General features: G+C 42.0%; 1 protein-coding gene across 1 annotated transcript in view; it reads right to left on the bottom strand.

The window, feature by feature from the left end:
- srp68 (signal recognition particle 68) overlaps positions 1 to 16,307 on the bottom strand; it is a 70,901-nt gene that overhangs the window by 19,980 nt on the left and 34,614 nt on the right. Inside the window, exons 9-12 of the mRNA XM_063030923.1 lie at positions 7,094 to 7,192; positions 4,607 to 4,677; positions 2,197 to 2,350; positions 1,204 to 1,298 (exon numbers count right to left, since the gene is read on the bottom strand). Coding sequence (XP_062886993.1) covers positions 1,204 to 1,298; positions 2,197 to 2,350; positions 4,607 to 4,677; positions 7,094 to 7,192 — 419 coding nt within the window. The remainder of the gene's footprint in view (positions 1 to 1,203; positions 1,299 to 2,196; positions 2,351 to 4,606; positions 4,678 to 7,093; positions 7,193 to 16,307) is intronic.

Below are 16,307 nucleotides of genomic sequence, written 5' to 3'. Positions count from 1 at the left end.
CACCCCCTATCCCCAAGCTGCAACAATCAGGGGCTGTGTAGGGCTGAATAGAGTTGAGAGCACTGAGCCAGTGCGGTTCGCTGGTAGCTACCCTTCCCACACCTCAGTTGTGTCTATGAAGGCCCCACACACATAGTTCTGGTGATGAACCGTTCTCAGTGAAGGAACCCGATTCTGACCTAGGGACTGTATCAGTCTCAAAGGATTGTATTGCTATGAATGAGACATCTAACATATAAATTAGTTGCGGTATTCAGCTGGCTGAACAGATTTTGGGGTACAGTGGTGAAGAGATTAAGTTATTGGGCCCAAGGACTCGAGTTTGAATTCCATGACAGCAATTGAGAAACTCCAAATCAAGTTATGAATAAATTTTGAATTTCTAAGTAATCATGAAAATACTGAATTGTCATAAAACCAATCTCATTCACCAATATCCTTCAAAAGGACGAAAATCTACTGTCCTTGCCCGGTTTTGCCAACACATGTCTTGTGTCCCACAATGTGGTTGGCACTTAACTGTCTCGTTTCAAGGATAATAAAGACAATAACTTCCAGCTTTGCTAGTTGCATCCACATTGGATGAGTAAATCATTACCAAAAAAACACTAAGAGTTAGAGATCAGGTGGTCACTGACTTTCAGGAATGCATTTAACATTTACTTAAAACAGTCAAAGATAGATCACACAAAGGGAATGGAAAACATCACTTTGTGTCTTTAATATTTTTCAGGCAGGAAGACTGTTTTCGTTTTGAAATTTTAAAATTTATATATATTCACTGCTGTATCGTTACAATTTAACGAAAAATGCGGATACCCAAAACAAGAATGAGAAAGAGCCCAAGCTACAAAGGAATAGTTAAGGAACCAAAGTGTGTAGAGACCAGATACATTCTGCACTGGCAGCGAGCACAAATGTCACTTACACCTTACCAATTTACTTCAGTTTGCCCAGAAGGTGCACAAGGCTTCATCCTTTGCAGAAAAAGACATCAGACATTATTGAATGTGACTGCGTATGTGCACGTGCATTGGGCTTGATGGCAAATAGTATCAAGGTGGTCTACAGTGAGATCCAAAATGTCTCATCTCTCTGGGTGTAAAATACTACCCACATTGAGATCTGCAAGAAGCCACAGGATTAAGAATATGGTAGAACGGATGTTTCAACTGAAGTGAACTCATTCTCCTCCATTCTTACCGGTAGGCCTTGTAAACTAAAGTCTTCAGCTCCACTTCCGTCTGGAAATCTTTATCATCTTCTAGCCCTGAGAGTTGTGCCAGCTCGGAAAGATTCTGTACACCAACATAAAGTCCAATGTTAGAGAAAGATGAAGAAGACCCAGCTAATTCACAGGGACCCTTCAGTAGAGTTTCTTAAACATTTGTAGCAGTGAATGTATTTTTGGTTAGATGTAATTTCCATCTGTACACAAGACTGAAAGTTGCATTTAATATATTAATGAGCAGGAACAGGGCAACAGTGCTGAAGTGTTTGTGCACAGGAACCAGCTTTGCTTCATCTTCTGTGACCAATCAAGAGCCAAGCTTCACTGCAGCTTGATTTCACCCATCTAACAGGACAGGATTCCAACAATCCTGTGGTGTAGGTGCACAACACACAATCTTCCCAGGCAACATTTACAGCTGCTCTTAGTTCACAAGGGAAACCCCACGCTCTCTGTTGCCTGTCACTATAACTCTCTATCCAATTCTGATCTTTCTGTAACCCAATACAAGTTTGAAGAACCACATTTCATCTTCTATTTGGGGACGTTGTTGTCCTAACAGATACTTTTATCCTATCTTTCCTTCTTGCACCCTCTACACAACCAATATTTTCCTTATTTGGCAGTTCTGAAGAATCTTCAACCTGAAATATTAACTCAATATCTGTCCCCACAGATGTTATCAGGCTGCTGAGTACCACCAGCAATCAGTTACTCTTTTACTAAAAAGCGTAACATCTCTAACTCAAGGACAAGCCAACTACAGAGTCAACATGACAGCGCACAGCAACAATATCTGGGGGAGCTCAGCAGGTTGAGCCACATCTGTGGGAGGAAAGGAAATGTCAAAATATTTGCTCGACCCACTGAGTTGCTCCAGGTTCCAGCATCTACGGTTTCGTCTCTCCAAAAGCTGCACAAAGAAATCCAGCTTTACATATCCGTTTGAAAAGAACACCCCTTACCTGCAGGATAATGTCATAGAGTCGGATCAGGTCCTGTGGCCGCAGCACACGTTTCCCATCATCTTGCGATGGCTCACTCAGTTGCTTTTGCAAGGCTTCAGCCATGATAACATTACGCTTTATTGCCGTGGAAAGCTTAATATATGTAAGGTAGCTGTGTGGGTACAAGCAAAAATGAACACTGTGGTATGGAGAACACAAAGCCTATTCAAACTATTTGATTGAAGAATGTATTTAAAGCCTTCAGAAACTAATAAAATTAAAATCTAGATTAGCCTTTAATTGAATGTTAGAACAGGCCTATGGAGCTGAAAAATCTACTCCAAATGCAATGATTTTAATAAGAATCTTACAAGTTAAAGCCCAACATTGAACATTTACAGTACATAAGAAGCTACTGCTCATTTTGTTTTTGGGACTGGTTAGAAGACAGGCACCAGAATCAATTTCATCAGCTACGGGAATTCTCCAGATGGTTTTACATTACCCTTTCAATCATCTCTCTAGCCTGTCTGATAAATAAGAGATTTGGGCCTTGCTGCTTAAAGGGTGGCAAGGAAGTGACAATTCCGCCTGCTGCCAGGGACAAATGGGTGTGACTACGAGTGAGGAAGGTAGGGGATTCCAAGAAGTTGTGCTAGAGGGGCATTAGCCTTTGAGCTTGCCAAACAGGTATGAGATTGCTGCTCCCTTTCAGGATGGGCGTGGGGGCAGTAGGAAGGATGAGCAATTGAACAGTGACACCGTGCATTTAACTTGGAGAGGAATCTGGAGTGGGAGGGGAAAGATCCGGCTGTAGTATCCATGTGGGTGCTAACAATGTACGAAGAACAAGGAAAGATATTCTATTGAGGGAATTTGAGCAGCTAGGGACTACAATAAACTGCAGAAAGGTAATAATCTCTGACCCATGCACAAACCGGCACAAGGTTAATAACATTAGAGTTAAATGCATGGCTAAGACTAGTGTAGTAGAATTGCTTATGAATTTGTGGGACACTAACACCAGTATTGGGGAAAGAGTGAACCAGTCCGATGGCACAGGTTCCACCCAAACCGTGCTGGGACCAGTGTCCTGCTGAACTGCATAAAGAGGGCTGTGGATAGAGTTTTAAACTGAATAGTAGGGAGATGCAACCTGGAAAAGAATGGGTAAAGTAAAAGGGAAGGAGAGAGTACTAAAGATTATGAGAACCAGGAATAAAACAAGAAGTTTACAAAGGAAGAAGGTTGGTGAATACAGGACTGAAGGCATTATACTTGAGTGCAAACAGTATATAAAATAAGACAGATGACCTTGTAGCCCAGTTAGAAATTGGCAGGTATGATATTGTGTCATAGTTGACAGAAGATCACAGCTGGGAGCTTAACATCCAAGGATGCATATATCAGAAGGACAGGGCATGAAGAGATACAGGGGTTGGGTGGGAAAACAGGAGATTGGGGTTTGAGAGGGAAAATGGATCAGCCACGATGAAATGGCGATGTAGACTCGATGAGCCAAATGGCCTAATTCTGCTCGTATATCTAATGGTCTTCTGGATAGGCAAGTGGGCAGAGGGGATAGTGTGGCTACATTTGCAAAAAATGAAATCAAATGCTCAGAAAGACGTGACATAGGATCATAAGGTGTACAATCCTTGTGGGTAGAGTTGAGAAACTGCAAGGGTGAAAAGGACCCTGATGAGAGTTATATGCAGGCCTCTAAACAGCAGCCAGGATGTGGGCTACAAATTACAAAGGGAGATAGAAAAGGCATGTAAAAACAGAATGTTACAATGGTCATGGGGTATTTCAATATGTAGGTAGAGTGAGAAAATCAGGTTGGTGCTGGATCCCAAGAAACGGAATTTGTAGAATACCTATGAAATGGTTTTTAGAGCATCTTGTGGTCGGACCCCAAAGGGCAATTCTGGATTGTGTTGTTTAATGAACCAGATTTGATTAAGGAGCTTAAGGAAAAGGAGCCCTCAGGAGGCAGTCATCATAATGTGATACAATTTCACAAAAGTGAGAAGTAAAAACAAACAAGGAGATGGATCAAATCTTGCATGCAGAAGTCATCAAAAGGCATGGGGAGAGACCTGGAATTCAGTGATCATATGAACGGCCGAGCAAGCTTAAAGGGCTGAACAGTCTAACCCTGGTTTTATTTATTCTTGTGACTTTCCATAGTCTGTTTCATTTGCATCTGGCAACTTTTCTTTACAAAAGCCAAATAGCAGTTTTACCTTTGTTCAGACACGCATACAGCTGAGCTCTAACCCCCTTCAGCTGTTACCATCAGGAAATTTTGCACAAACGAATTATATCCATCTTGGTATCTGCAGCTCAGCAGCCATCTGTCATACCAGACAAGTCTTGAGGAGTGCTTTAAACTAAACAGACGCAGCTAGTCAGAGAGACATACCTATGGAGGTATTGCAGTACAGACACCTTCCCCGAGTCAGGCTCTAGAGATCGCTCCCGTTGCTTCTGTGCCTGAATAAACCAAGAAAATCGTCAGAAATGCTGTGATCAAACACCATATTTCATATCTCTTACTGCTTTTGCTAGCAAGGCCATCTAGACTTATTTTCCCCCATTTCTATACAGCTTGTACTCTTATTTATGAAATATCCTTCAGTAACTATGTAACGGCTAAATTCAATTTAATTGCTCCAATCCATACAGAAATAAAATTTTCATTTTTTTCCCCATGTACACATGCAGGTACAATACGTCCTCTACCATTTTTCTACTGACTTTTTTTTTACCTATGTGCATTACAGAATGCTCTATTGCATGATACACTGGTCTGGGACAGTAATTCCAATGCACAGGAATGCAAGAAGCTACAGAGGAGTAATGAATTCAGCCCAATAATATCAACAGCATCTCCCGCCCCACCATCCACAATAAATACACAAGGTGCTGACTCAAGGTCACTACATCCACCATCAAAAATCCCCACCATGCCATATTCTTGCAACCATCATCAGGCAGAAGGTACAGAAGCCCGAAGTTCCACAACACCGAGTACAAGAAGTTACTTTCCTTTGTCCACGAACCAACCCTCATCACTACAGTTTAGCAACATATTGACCGCTTTGCACTAAAATAGACGCATTTTAAAAATCTGTTCTTCCTAGCCCATATTGTATAATTTATGTTAATTCTTGCGAATGCTGCTTTATGGATGTGCCTGTGCTGCTGCAACAAGTAAAGTTTTTCATTGTATCTGTGTGTACATGACAATACACTTGACTTTCATAACCTTATTGTTGAAAATATAAAAAACCATTTAATATCTCCAAACAAGAAGCATCAAATGCAGTTACAGCAATCACACATTAACCAGTCTGAAAATAACTGTACAAAATATAGGCAAGTTAATGGGAAGATCAATTAACTCTATAGAAAGGCATCCGTTAGTCTTGCGAGACCATGGATCTGCGCCTGGAAAGTCTTCACTCTCCAGGGCACAGGCCTGGGCAAGGTTGTATGGAAGACCAGCAGTTGCCCATGCTGCAAGTCTCCCCTCTCCACGACACCAATGTTGTCCAAGGGAAGGGCTTGGCACCAGTGTCATCGCAGAGCAATGTGTGATTAAGTGCCTTGCTCAAGGACACAACACGCTGCCTCGGCTGGGGCTCGAACTCACGACCTTCAGATCGCTAGTTGAACGCCTTAACCACTTGGCCACGTGCCCACACTCTATAAATACTTCTTTAAATCCTAAGTTGTATATCCAAGTGGCTCACGCTATCTTGAAAACTCATTTCAGAAAATGGAAATAACTGAACATTTAGGCTGAGATTAAGCTGGTATTCCAACCATACAATAATATTGTACATACTGCTGAATGACCAAACCAAATCAAGAGCATAGTGCCTTGGCACCACAGCTTGAAGGATTATCAACTTTGTAGAAGTACTTAGCGGTTACGTAAGCTCAGTTGCCTTTAAGAATAAATGCCAGAGAGATCAGGCCGAGGTGATAAAAGGATTTTATGCAATTCATACAGATGAATTCCTTCATAAGGAGATTGAATTGACAATAAACTGGACTGGTCTAAGAACACTGAGGCTGTCTACAAGAAGGGACAGAGCCGTCTCTATTTCCTGAGGAGACTGAAGTCCTTTAACATCTGCCGGACGATGCTGAGGATGTTCTAAGAGTCTGTGGTGGCCAGTGTTATCATGTTTGCTGTTGTGTGCTGGGGCAGCAGGCTGAGGGTAGCAGACACCAACAGAATCAACAAACTCATTCGTAAGGCCAGTGATGTTGTGGGGATGGAACTGGACTCTCTGACAGTGGTGTCTGAAAAGAGGATGCTGTCCAAGTTGCATGCCATCTTGGACAATGTCTCCCATCCACTACATAATGTACTGGGTGGGCAAAGGAGTACATTCAGCCAGAGACTCATTCCACCGAGATGCAACACAGAGCGTCATAGGAAGTCATTCCTGCCTGTGGCCATCAAACTTTACAACTCCTCCCTTGGAGGGTCAGACACCCTGAGCCAATAGGCTGGTCCTGGACTTACTTCATAATTTACTGGCATAATTTACATATTACTATTTAACTATTTATGGTTCTATTACTACATATTATTTATGGTGCAACTGTAATGAAAACCAATTTCCCCCGGGATCAATAAAGTATGACTATGACTATGAAAGCAAAGGGAAATAATATTAAATTATTCAGGAGTAAAATTGAAAATGCTAAAAGCGAAACAAAGCAAAAGGCAGAAAGATGGAACAGAGCTGATCATAGTTCGAAATGAATATCACAGCAGCGAGATGAACAAGTTCCTACACCTTAGCGACATAAATATACGGTTTTACATGAGTATTAGATCTTCAGCAGTCTTTATTACATTTTTCCCCAACAGCCCTTCACTCAGCCTCACCGGATCAACCCTCAGTTCCTCACGGACTGCCTGGATAGCATCACGGCACTCACTCAACAGGCTCTCGTACAGACGCTCCTTGGCTTCATCAGTTGTTGTCTGCAACACAAAAGCATTGACAACTAAGGACACAAATTGCAGCTATTTCTAGATAATACTAGAAGCACACAAATAGATGCTAATTAATACATTACATACTCAGAGAGAGGAGGGCCATCAATTTGCTGTAATCCTTTATAGTTCATAGGCAAAATTTTAATTGCAGTGCTAGTATGGTATCATATGGAACCCGATTTTGTCGATGGAGTAAAACTAACACGACACTCAATTGAGCCACACGTTCTTGTTTACTGGCCACTGTTGTGAAGATGGATACTTGTAGACTGGTCTGCTGCTACCATCACTAGGCAACTACCATCAACAGATCATTTATAATACCAGAGGAAACAACACACTGGACCATTGCTACACTACCATCAAGAATGCCTACCATGCTATTCCACGCCCTCACTTCTGGAAGTCTGATCACATGGCTGTACTTCTACTCCCTGAGCATAGGTAGAGACTGAAGACTGCAGCACCTGTAGCGAGGACCAAGGTGGTATAGATAAGGGAAGCACAGGAGTGCCTACAGGACTGCTTTGAATTAGTGAACTGGACTCTATTAAGCATCTTTAAAGCACGTGAAAGCACAGAGGAACATCTGGAGAAATTTCTGAAACGCCAGTTCTCTGCTGTTGTTACTGCGCGGTCGGGAATCTTCCAGAGGGAAGGCCTCAAAATTCCCGGCTTTGCCTGCTGTTGGCTACCGAGACTGAGGTCCAATCGTTCGGACAGAGATGGCGCTCAGTACTTGGTGTCGGAGAGCTGATCGGAGGCTCGAAGTTTTCGGACGACTCAGAGTCAGATTGTGGTCGGGCATGGTAGGGAGAGTTTTTCTTCCTTCTCCCGTCTGCGTGAGATGTGGGACATTTGAGAGACTTTGAACTTTCTACTGTGCTCATGGACTTCATCAAGTTATGGTATTGTTGCACTGTTGTAACTATATGTTATAATTATGTGGTTTTATTAGTTTTTTCAGTCTTGGTCTGTCCTATATTTTGTGATATCACACCGGAGGAAATATTGTATCATTTCTTAATGCATGCATTACTAAATGACAATAAAAAGAGCACTGCGTGTCTTCATAATCTAAAACCTAGAGAGTATGCTGCAGTTGTTACCAATGTCATTAAAACCCGTGTAAATGAGTGTGCGCCTACAAAGATTTACTGTATATTCCCAAATCAAAAGCCGTGGATGAACCAGGAGATACATCGCCTGCTGAAGGCAAGATCTGTGGCATTCAAGTCTGGTGCCCCAGGCCTGTACCAGAAAACTAGGTATGATTTGCGGAGGGCTATTTCAAGGGCGAAGAGACAATTTTGAACGAGGTTGGAAGCAACATCGGATGCACAGCAACTTGGCAGGGTCTGCAAGACAATACTTCCTACAAAGAGAAACCCAATAGTATGAATGGCAGCAATGTTTCACTACCAGATGAACTCAACGCCTTCTATGCCCGCTTTGAAAGGGAGAATATAACTACAGCTGTGAAGATCCCTGCTGAACCTGACGACCCTGTGATCTCTGTCCCAGAGGCTGATGTTAGGCTGTCTTTAAAGCGAGTGAACACTTGCAAGGCGGAAGTTCCTGATGGAGTACCCAGTAATGCTCTGAAAACCTGTGCCAACCAACTAGCGGGAATACTCATGGAAAATTTCAACCTCTCACTGCTATGGGTGGAAGTTCCCACTTGCTTCAAAAAGGCAACAATTATATCAGTGCCTAAGAGTAATGTGAGCTGCCTTAATGACTATCGCCCGGTAGCACTCACATCGACAGTGATGAAATGCTTTGAGAGGTTGGTCATGACTAGACTGAACTCCTGCCTCAGCAAGGACCTGGACCCATGCAATTTGCCTACTGCCACAATCGGTCAACGGCAGACACAATCTCAATGGCTCTTCACATGGCTTTAGACCACCTGGATAACACAAACACCTACATTAGGATGCTGTTCATCGACTATAGCTCAGCATTTAATACCATCATTCCCACAATCCTGATTGAGAAGTTGCAGAACCTGGGCCTCTGTACCTCCCTCTGCAATTGGATCCATGACTTCCTAACCAGAAGACCACAATCCGTGTAGATTGGTGATAACATATACTCCTCGTTGACTATCGACACTCAGGGGTTTGTGTTTAGCCCACTGTTCTACTCTCAATATACACGACTGTGTGGCTAGGCATAGTTCAAATGCCATCTATAAATTTGCTGACACTACAACCGTTGTTGATAGAATCTCAGGTGGTGACAGGAGGGTGTATAGGAGTGAGATATGCCAACTAGTGGAGTGGTGCCGCAGCAACAACCTGGCACTCAACGTCATTAAGACGAAAGAGCTGATTGTGGACTTCAGGAAGGGTAAGACAAAGGAACACATTCCAATCCTCATAGAGGGATCAGAAGTGGAGAGAGTGAGCAGTTTCAAGTTCCTGGGTGTCAAGATCTCTGAAGTTCTAACCTGGTCCCAACATATTGATATCGCTATAAAGAAGGCAAGAGAGTGGCTATACTTCATTAGGAGTTTGAAGAGATTTGGCATTTCCACAAATACACTCAAAGACTTCTACAATCGTACTGTAGAGAGCAATCTGACAGACTGCATCACTGTCTGGTATGGAGGGGCTACTGCACAGGACCGAAAGAAGCTGCAGAGGGCTGTAAATCTAGACAGTTCCATCTTGGGTACTAGCCTACATAAGTACCCAGGACATCTTCAGGGAGTGATGTCTCAGAAAGTCAGCATCTATTGTTAAGGACCTCCAGCACCCAGGGCATGCCCTTTTCTCACAGGTAGAAGGTACAGAAGCCTGAAGGCACACACTCAACGATTCAGGAACAGCTTCTTCCCCTCTGCCACCTGATTCCTAAATGGACATTGAACTCTTGGACACTACCTCACTTTTTAAAAAATATACAGTATTTCTGCATGTTTTTTTAAAATCTATTCACTATACATATACTGTAATTGGTTTACTTGTTTACTTTTTTTCTCTTCTTTATTATGTATTGCATTGAACTGCTGCTGATAAGTTAACAAATTTCACGTCACAAGCCAGTGATAATAAACCTGATTCTGATTCACACAACTGGCAGTGAATCACACACTTGGGCAGCCAATCAAGACTTCAGCAGAAGTGCCAAGCACAAACGTTTTCCCTAATTTTACTCATCCCTTGCTTTATTATATCGTTTGTGAGCATTCATTTACTTTATTTTAAAGGAATTTGGGGAGCTTATATTTTCAATTTGCATTGAAATATTTCACCTTTTGCTCCCTGCTTTTTTTTTTACCTTCACTTGCATCTTGCCAACCAATGAAGAAGAATCAGTATTTGCATCACCTTCATTAGGATTTAAACACCATCCCTATTTCAACAGCCAAATCAGTTACGGTAAAGGTCACTGTATATGTTCCTATCTTGACTGGGGAAATTTTGCAAGACTCTGGATAGAAATCCTGGAACTTCCTTCTGAGTGACAGTGAGAGCACCTTCACCAGAGACTACTGAAGTTCAAGGAAATGACTCACCACAGCTTTTTCAAGGACAATTAGGACTGAGCAATAAGTGCCAGCTTTACCAGTGACATCCAAACCCTCAAAGTTACTGAAAATCAAAGTGATTCAGCTCAGTCTAATTTATCCTCCCCTTACAACAGTGGTCCCCAACCATGGGCCGCAAAGCATGTGCTACCGGGCTGCGAGGAAACGATATGATTTGGCGATCCTGTCACGCACTGTTGAACTTGAACGCATGCGAGGTCGTTACCCACGCGTCATCCCTGTCAGCGCGGGGAAGATCAACTCCTCGCGCTTGCAAATGACGGCGGGCTGAAAAGTATGTTTGACATAACATCTCTGCCGGCATTCTGGAACAAAGTCAAGGCTAAATATTCAAGATTCAAGATTCAAAAAACTTTATTGTCATTTTAACCATACATCAGTTCTGCAGGGCAGAATGAGACAGCATTCCTCAGGGGCAGTGCAATCCCGAGATAGCCATGAAAGCACTGAAAACGTTGCTTCCATTTCCAACATATCTCTGTGAAGCAGAGTTTTCTGCAATGAATGCAACTAAAACTAAATTGCAGAATAGACTGGACATAAGGAAACCTTTCGAGTATCACTGTCTCCCACCAATTCAGCAATATTGGTGTGTTGCAATGATCTTATATGCTCATACGGGGAAAATATGTGCTGTATGTTTAATATCCAAACGTTACTTAAAATGTTATGATGCTATTGACTTATAAGTGACTTATAATTGACTTATCACTATATTCATGCCAGGAAAATATGCGCTGTGTGTTTAATATTAAATTCATTAGATAAACCCTTTTAGAAACGAAATTGAGTATATTAGCCACTTATAAGTGATTTATAGTTCACTTATCACCCATATTCCGGTCGTGATTCACCACCCCCCCCCACCCCAGGGTTGCCAACTGTCCCGTATTAGCCGGGACATCCCGTATATTAGGCTAAATTGGTTTGTCCCTTGTCCCGTATTTCCCCCGCTGAGGTAGAGCATTCCTAGGAAACCTTTCATGCCGAAATGGCGTACAGCGAAGAAGCAATTACCATTCATTTATATGGAAAAAATTTCTGAGCGTTCCCAGACCCAAAAAATAACCTACCTAATAACACATAAAACCTAAAGTAACACTAACATATAGTAAAAGCAGGAATGATACGATAAATACACAGCCTATATAAAGTAGAAATAATGCATGTACAGTGTAGTTTCACTGAACAGAATGGCCAAAAACGATTTGTAGAAAAAAAATCGGCACATACACGCATGCGCATACAGGTGCCCGCGCAAGGCTTCAGGTCATTGTAGTCTTTCTCGGGGTAAACACAACGTATTTGGCTGCTACTCTTGTCCGTTGACAACTCTAACCACCCACGCCCAACCCCCCCCAGTCGGCCAGTCTGCGGTGCAAAAAAGGTTGGGGACCCCTGCCTTACAATATCTAGCCAGCAGGCCAGGTGTCCTGTGTCTTTCATGGAACCTTATTCCAATTTATGACCATACTGCCATGTAAAACAATCCAACTCTTCCCTTTTTTTTACTGCTTGATGTCACCCGTAAGACAACGCTACAATGAGCTCTGCACAGAAACATATTAGTAATTAATTGCTGCTCTCTTTCAAAATTGTCTAGATCCAAAAAAATCCAGTAATTCCAAAAACAAATACTGGCTGTGAATGATAAATACTGTTTTAATTCTCTAAAAATAACAGCATGTGATTCATTTCCTCTGTGCTGCAGATGCAGCAACAATAGTTTGCAAGTTTTTGGAAAGTCATTTTCTGGGGAAGAATGTCAAGCTGCCGGACTCTAATGCTTGACTTTTATCAGCAAAGTCACCCTTTTATTTTAGTTGAATGAATGACCATTTCCAGGTATCTTTGAAGGAAGGTGAAGGTAGCCCTTGGCAGAAAGCAGGGAACCTTGGGTCAATTATGATAACTTATGTCTTCAAATGCCAACAATTTAATAGTGAGGAAATAGATACAGCAGGGTTAAAAAAAAAATTATAATACAATGTGATTTTACAAGACAACTTTGGTAGAATTCTTTAAGATTATCCACTTAGCTCAAGTGGATGTAATGGATTTGAGTTTTCAGAATACATTTGATATGGTGGACAAAAAAAATGTTACTCCACAAACACAATGCATTGAGAGTAATATTTCAGCAGACAATGAATTTGTTAACTGTTTTACCAGACAAATCACTCTTCACAGAGTAATAGGCAAGTAGACGATGCAGGGAACATGGCCAAGTTAATGATGATGCGGTATATTAGCACAATTGAACTTTTGTTTGAATATCTGATCAAACATAAATAACGAATTGGTTCAATGCTATACAATACTGCAACTACTGCAGTATTAGACAACTGCAACTTGCCCACTGCTGAAAGAGGCTTATGGCAGTCATCTCTGAAGCATCTGGACAATAAAGACACCTTTGTCAGACTATTGCTTATTGAATACAGTTCAGCCTTCAATACGATTATTCCACGCAAACGTCAAGTTGCAGACCCTGGAGGAAATCAATGCCTTTCTCTGCAACTGAATTCTCGAGTTTTTGACTAACAGATCCCAATCGGTAAGGATTGGCAGCGACACCTCCACTAAGACTACTCCAAACACTGGTGCCCCCTGAGTTTGCATCCTCAGCAACCCCCCCCCCCCAACAACTCTACTGCGTGTCCAGGTTCTGTTCTAACTCCCTCCACCTTCAAGTTTGCAGGTGACTACACAGTCATGGGCATATCAAATAATGACGAGTTGGAATACAGAAAGAATAAAGAGAGCTTAGTGTCATGATGTAATGACAGCATTCATTTCCTCAAAGCCAACAAAACAAAAGAGCTAGCAATTAACTTCAGAAAGGGGGGCTGGTCCACATGCACGTGTCTACATTAGCAGTAACAAGAGAAAATCTGCAGATACTGGAAATCCAAGCAACACACACAAAATTTTGGAGGAACTCAGCAGGATAGCCAGCACTTATGGAAAAGAGTAAACAGTTGACATTTTGGGCCAAGATCCTTCATTAGGATGAAGGGTCTTGGCCTGAAATGTCGACTGTTTACTCTTTTCCATAAATGCTGCCTGGCCTGCTGGGTTCCTTCAGCATTTTATTTGTATTACATCAACAGTGTCAAGGTTGAGAACTCCCTGAATAATAAGGTACAGGAGCATTCAACTTCCTGAGGAGATTGAGGAAAGTGAGGCTCACACCCTCCCACCCCAAATCTTAACTGAATTTTACAGGAGCACCATTGAGAATGCTGCATCTCCATCTGGTATGGGAGTAGCAGTGCACTGGACCAGAAGTCGCTACAAAGGACTGTGAACAGCCCAGTGGATCGTTGGAGTCACTCTACCATCCGCTGGCAATATCTATTAGGTGTGCTGTGCATGCAGGGGACTTAGTATCATCAAGGACCCCACCCATCCATCCAACATCCTCAGGAGACTCCGATGCATAAAGACAAGAACAATCAGGATGGGAAACAGTTTCTTCTCTCAGGTCATTAGGTGTCTGAACTCCCCGCCGCATCGCATTCAAAGTGCCACTGGTTAATTTGTTCTGTACCTTACAATATTGAATTTATGCACTTTACTTTGTTTATTTATGTGTAATTCATTTGTAGATTTAATTCTAAGTTACTGTGTGCAATATGTGTGTTATGTGTACAACTGTGCTTTATATGCTGGTCCAGAGAAACCTTGTCTCGTTTGACGGTACACATAAATAGTTAAATGACAATAAACTTGACTTGAAGTTCCTGGAACTGAACATCACCAACAGCTTATCCTGACCCAACCACATTGATGTCATAGCCAATAAGGGTCACCAATGCTGCTAGTTGCTCAGGCAGCTAAAGAAATTCGGCATGTTCCCATTGACTCAATGCACCATAAAATGCATCTCTTTGGATCCATAACAACTTGATATGGCAACTGCTCCGCACATGACTACAACAAACTGTAGAGTTGTGGATGCAGCTCAGCAAATCATAGTAACCAGCCTCACTTCTATAGACTCTGTCTACAATTCTCACTACCTCAGTAAAGAAGCCAGCATAATCAAAGATCACATCCATCCCAGACATTCTTTCCTCTCCCCTCTCTGATCTGGCAGAAGATATAAAAACCTGAGGTTTTTGTACCATCAAGCCACTATTATCTGACTTTTAAATGGGCCTCTTGTATGGAGCGAAAGAGAAGATTGGTAGTTCAGGTTGGCTGCTTGTTTGTAGGGTTGTTCGCTCAGCCTGGAGTTTGGGTCGCAAAGGTTTCATCACCAGTTGAGATGAGTGTTGTTTCTGCAAGTGCTTATGTTTATATCGATCCAGCTCGTTGCTGTGAGTGGCTGGCTGCCAGTCTCCTCTGCTCCATATCCCCGGTTATTGGTTGCTGTGAACATTGATTTCTCAGATGTTCACAGCTCATCCCTCAGCCCCAATCCCACAAACGCATGGGTTCATATATTGAGTCCAGTTCAATATGCTTGGTAATAGAGTCTTCCGCTAAGAATCAAGCTTCTAAGAATTCTCTTGATTTCTTGTTTTGTGCTTCTGGATTCTATGTCCAATTGTTTTGCTATCAGGGACCCCAACCTACAAACTGGTGAAAGAACTATGGATACGTTTGAAGCATCGCCATTGATTGGACTATTCAATAAACACCACACAACAGTTTCTACAGAAGCTGCAGAACATCCAGCTGGACAATGATGAAATAATGAGCTTGTTCAACTTCACTGCACTCTTCACGCCAATCGATCACAACTTAGCAAAAGAAACGATATGCAAACTACTTAAAAACAAGAACAAATGACCCAGTCGATGAGATCCTAAAATATATGCAAACTACTGAACTTTTGCTAAACAACATATTCCATATTTAACAAACAACTCTACAAATAGCTGAAAGGAACACGGATGGGATCTCTTAAAACTGGGCTCATCGTGGAAGCTTTCCTGCAAAAAACTGGAGAGGACAGTATTACCACTTATCAGACCAAAACTGTGGATGCACTCTGTTGATGACACTTCTGTCATACTCAAATGAAACCAGATAAGAGATTCAAAACCAAATTAGCGACATATTTGAAACACACTGCAGTAGCACAGACCTCAAGAAGAAAGAAGAAAATCACCTTTTCAAAGTATTCACACGCAATGGCCATCTAAAAAACACTTCTTCAGAAGGTGTCTCGTCCGGAGACGCAACCTTTCAACTCCTACTGAACAGACAAAAAAGATGCTAACCATACCATATATCAGGAATATTTTGAAAGCGACAGCAATACTGCTTCAACCAAACAAAATAATGGTAGTACACAAACCCAGCACAATCATCGGAATACTCATCTCGAGAACCAAAGATCCAACAGCCCATATGGAGAAAAAAAAACAACGTACCAAATTCAATGTGGAGACTGCCCCGAAAACTATGTAGGACAGACAGGGAGAAAACTATCTGCGAGACAACATGAACATCAGCTAGTCGTAGGTAGAGATGATTCTGTCACTCATCTCAGTACATGAAGACCAAGAAGGACACAAGTTCATCTGG

The sequence above is a fragment of the Mobula hypostoma genome, chromosome 22, assembly GCF_963921235.1.
Source record: "Mobula hypostoma chromosome 22, sMobHyp1.1, whole genome shotgun sequence".
Lineage (NCBI taxonomy): Eukaryota > Metazoa > Chordata > Chondrichthyes > Myliobatiformes > Myliobatidae > Mobula > Mobula hypostoma.
Note: the sequence above shows the minus strand (reverse complement) of the source record. Positions and strands in the feature narration are given on the sequence as shown.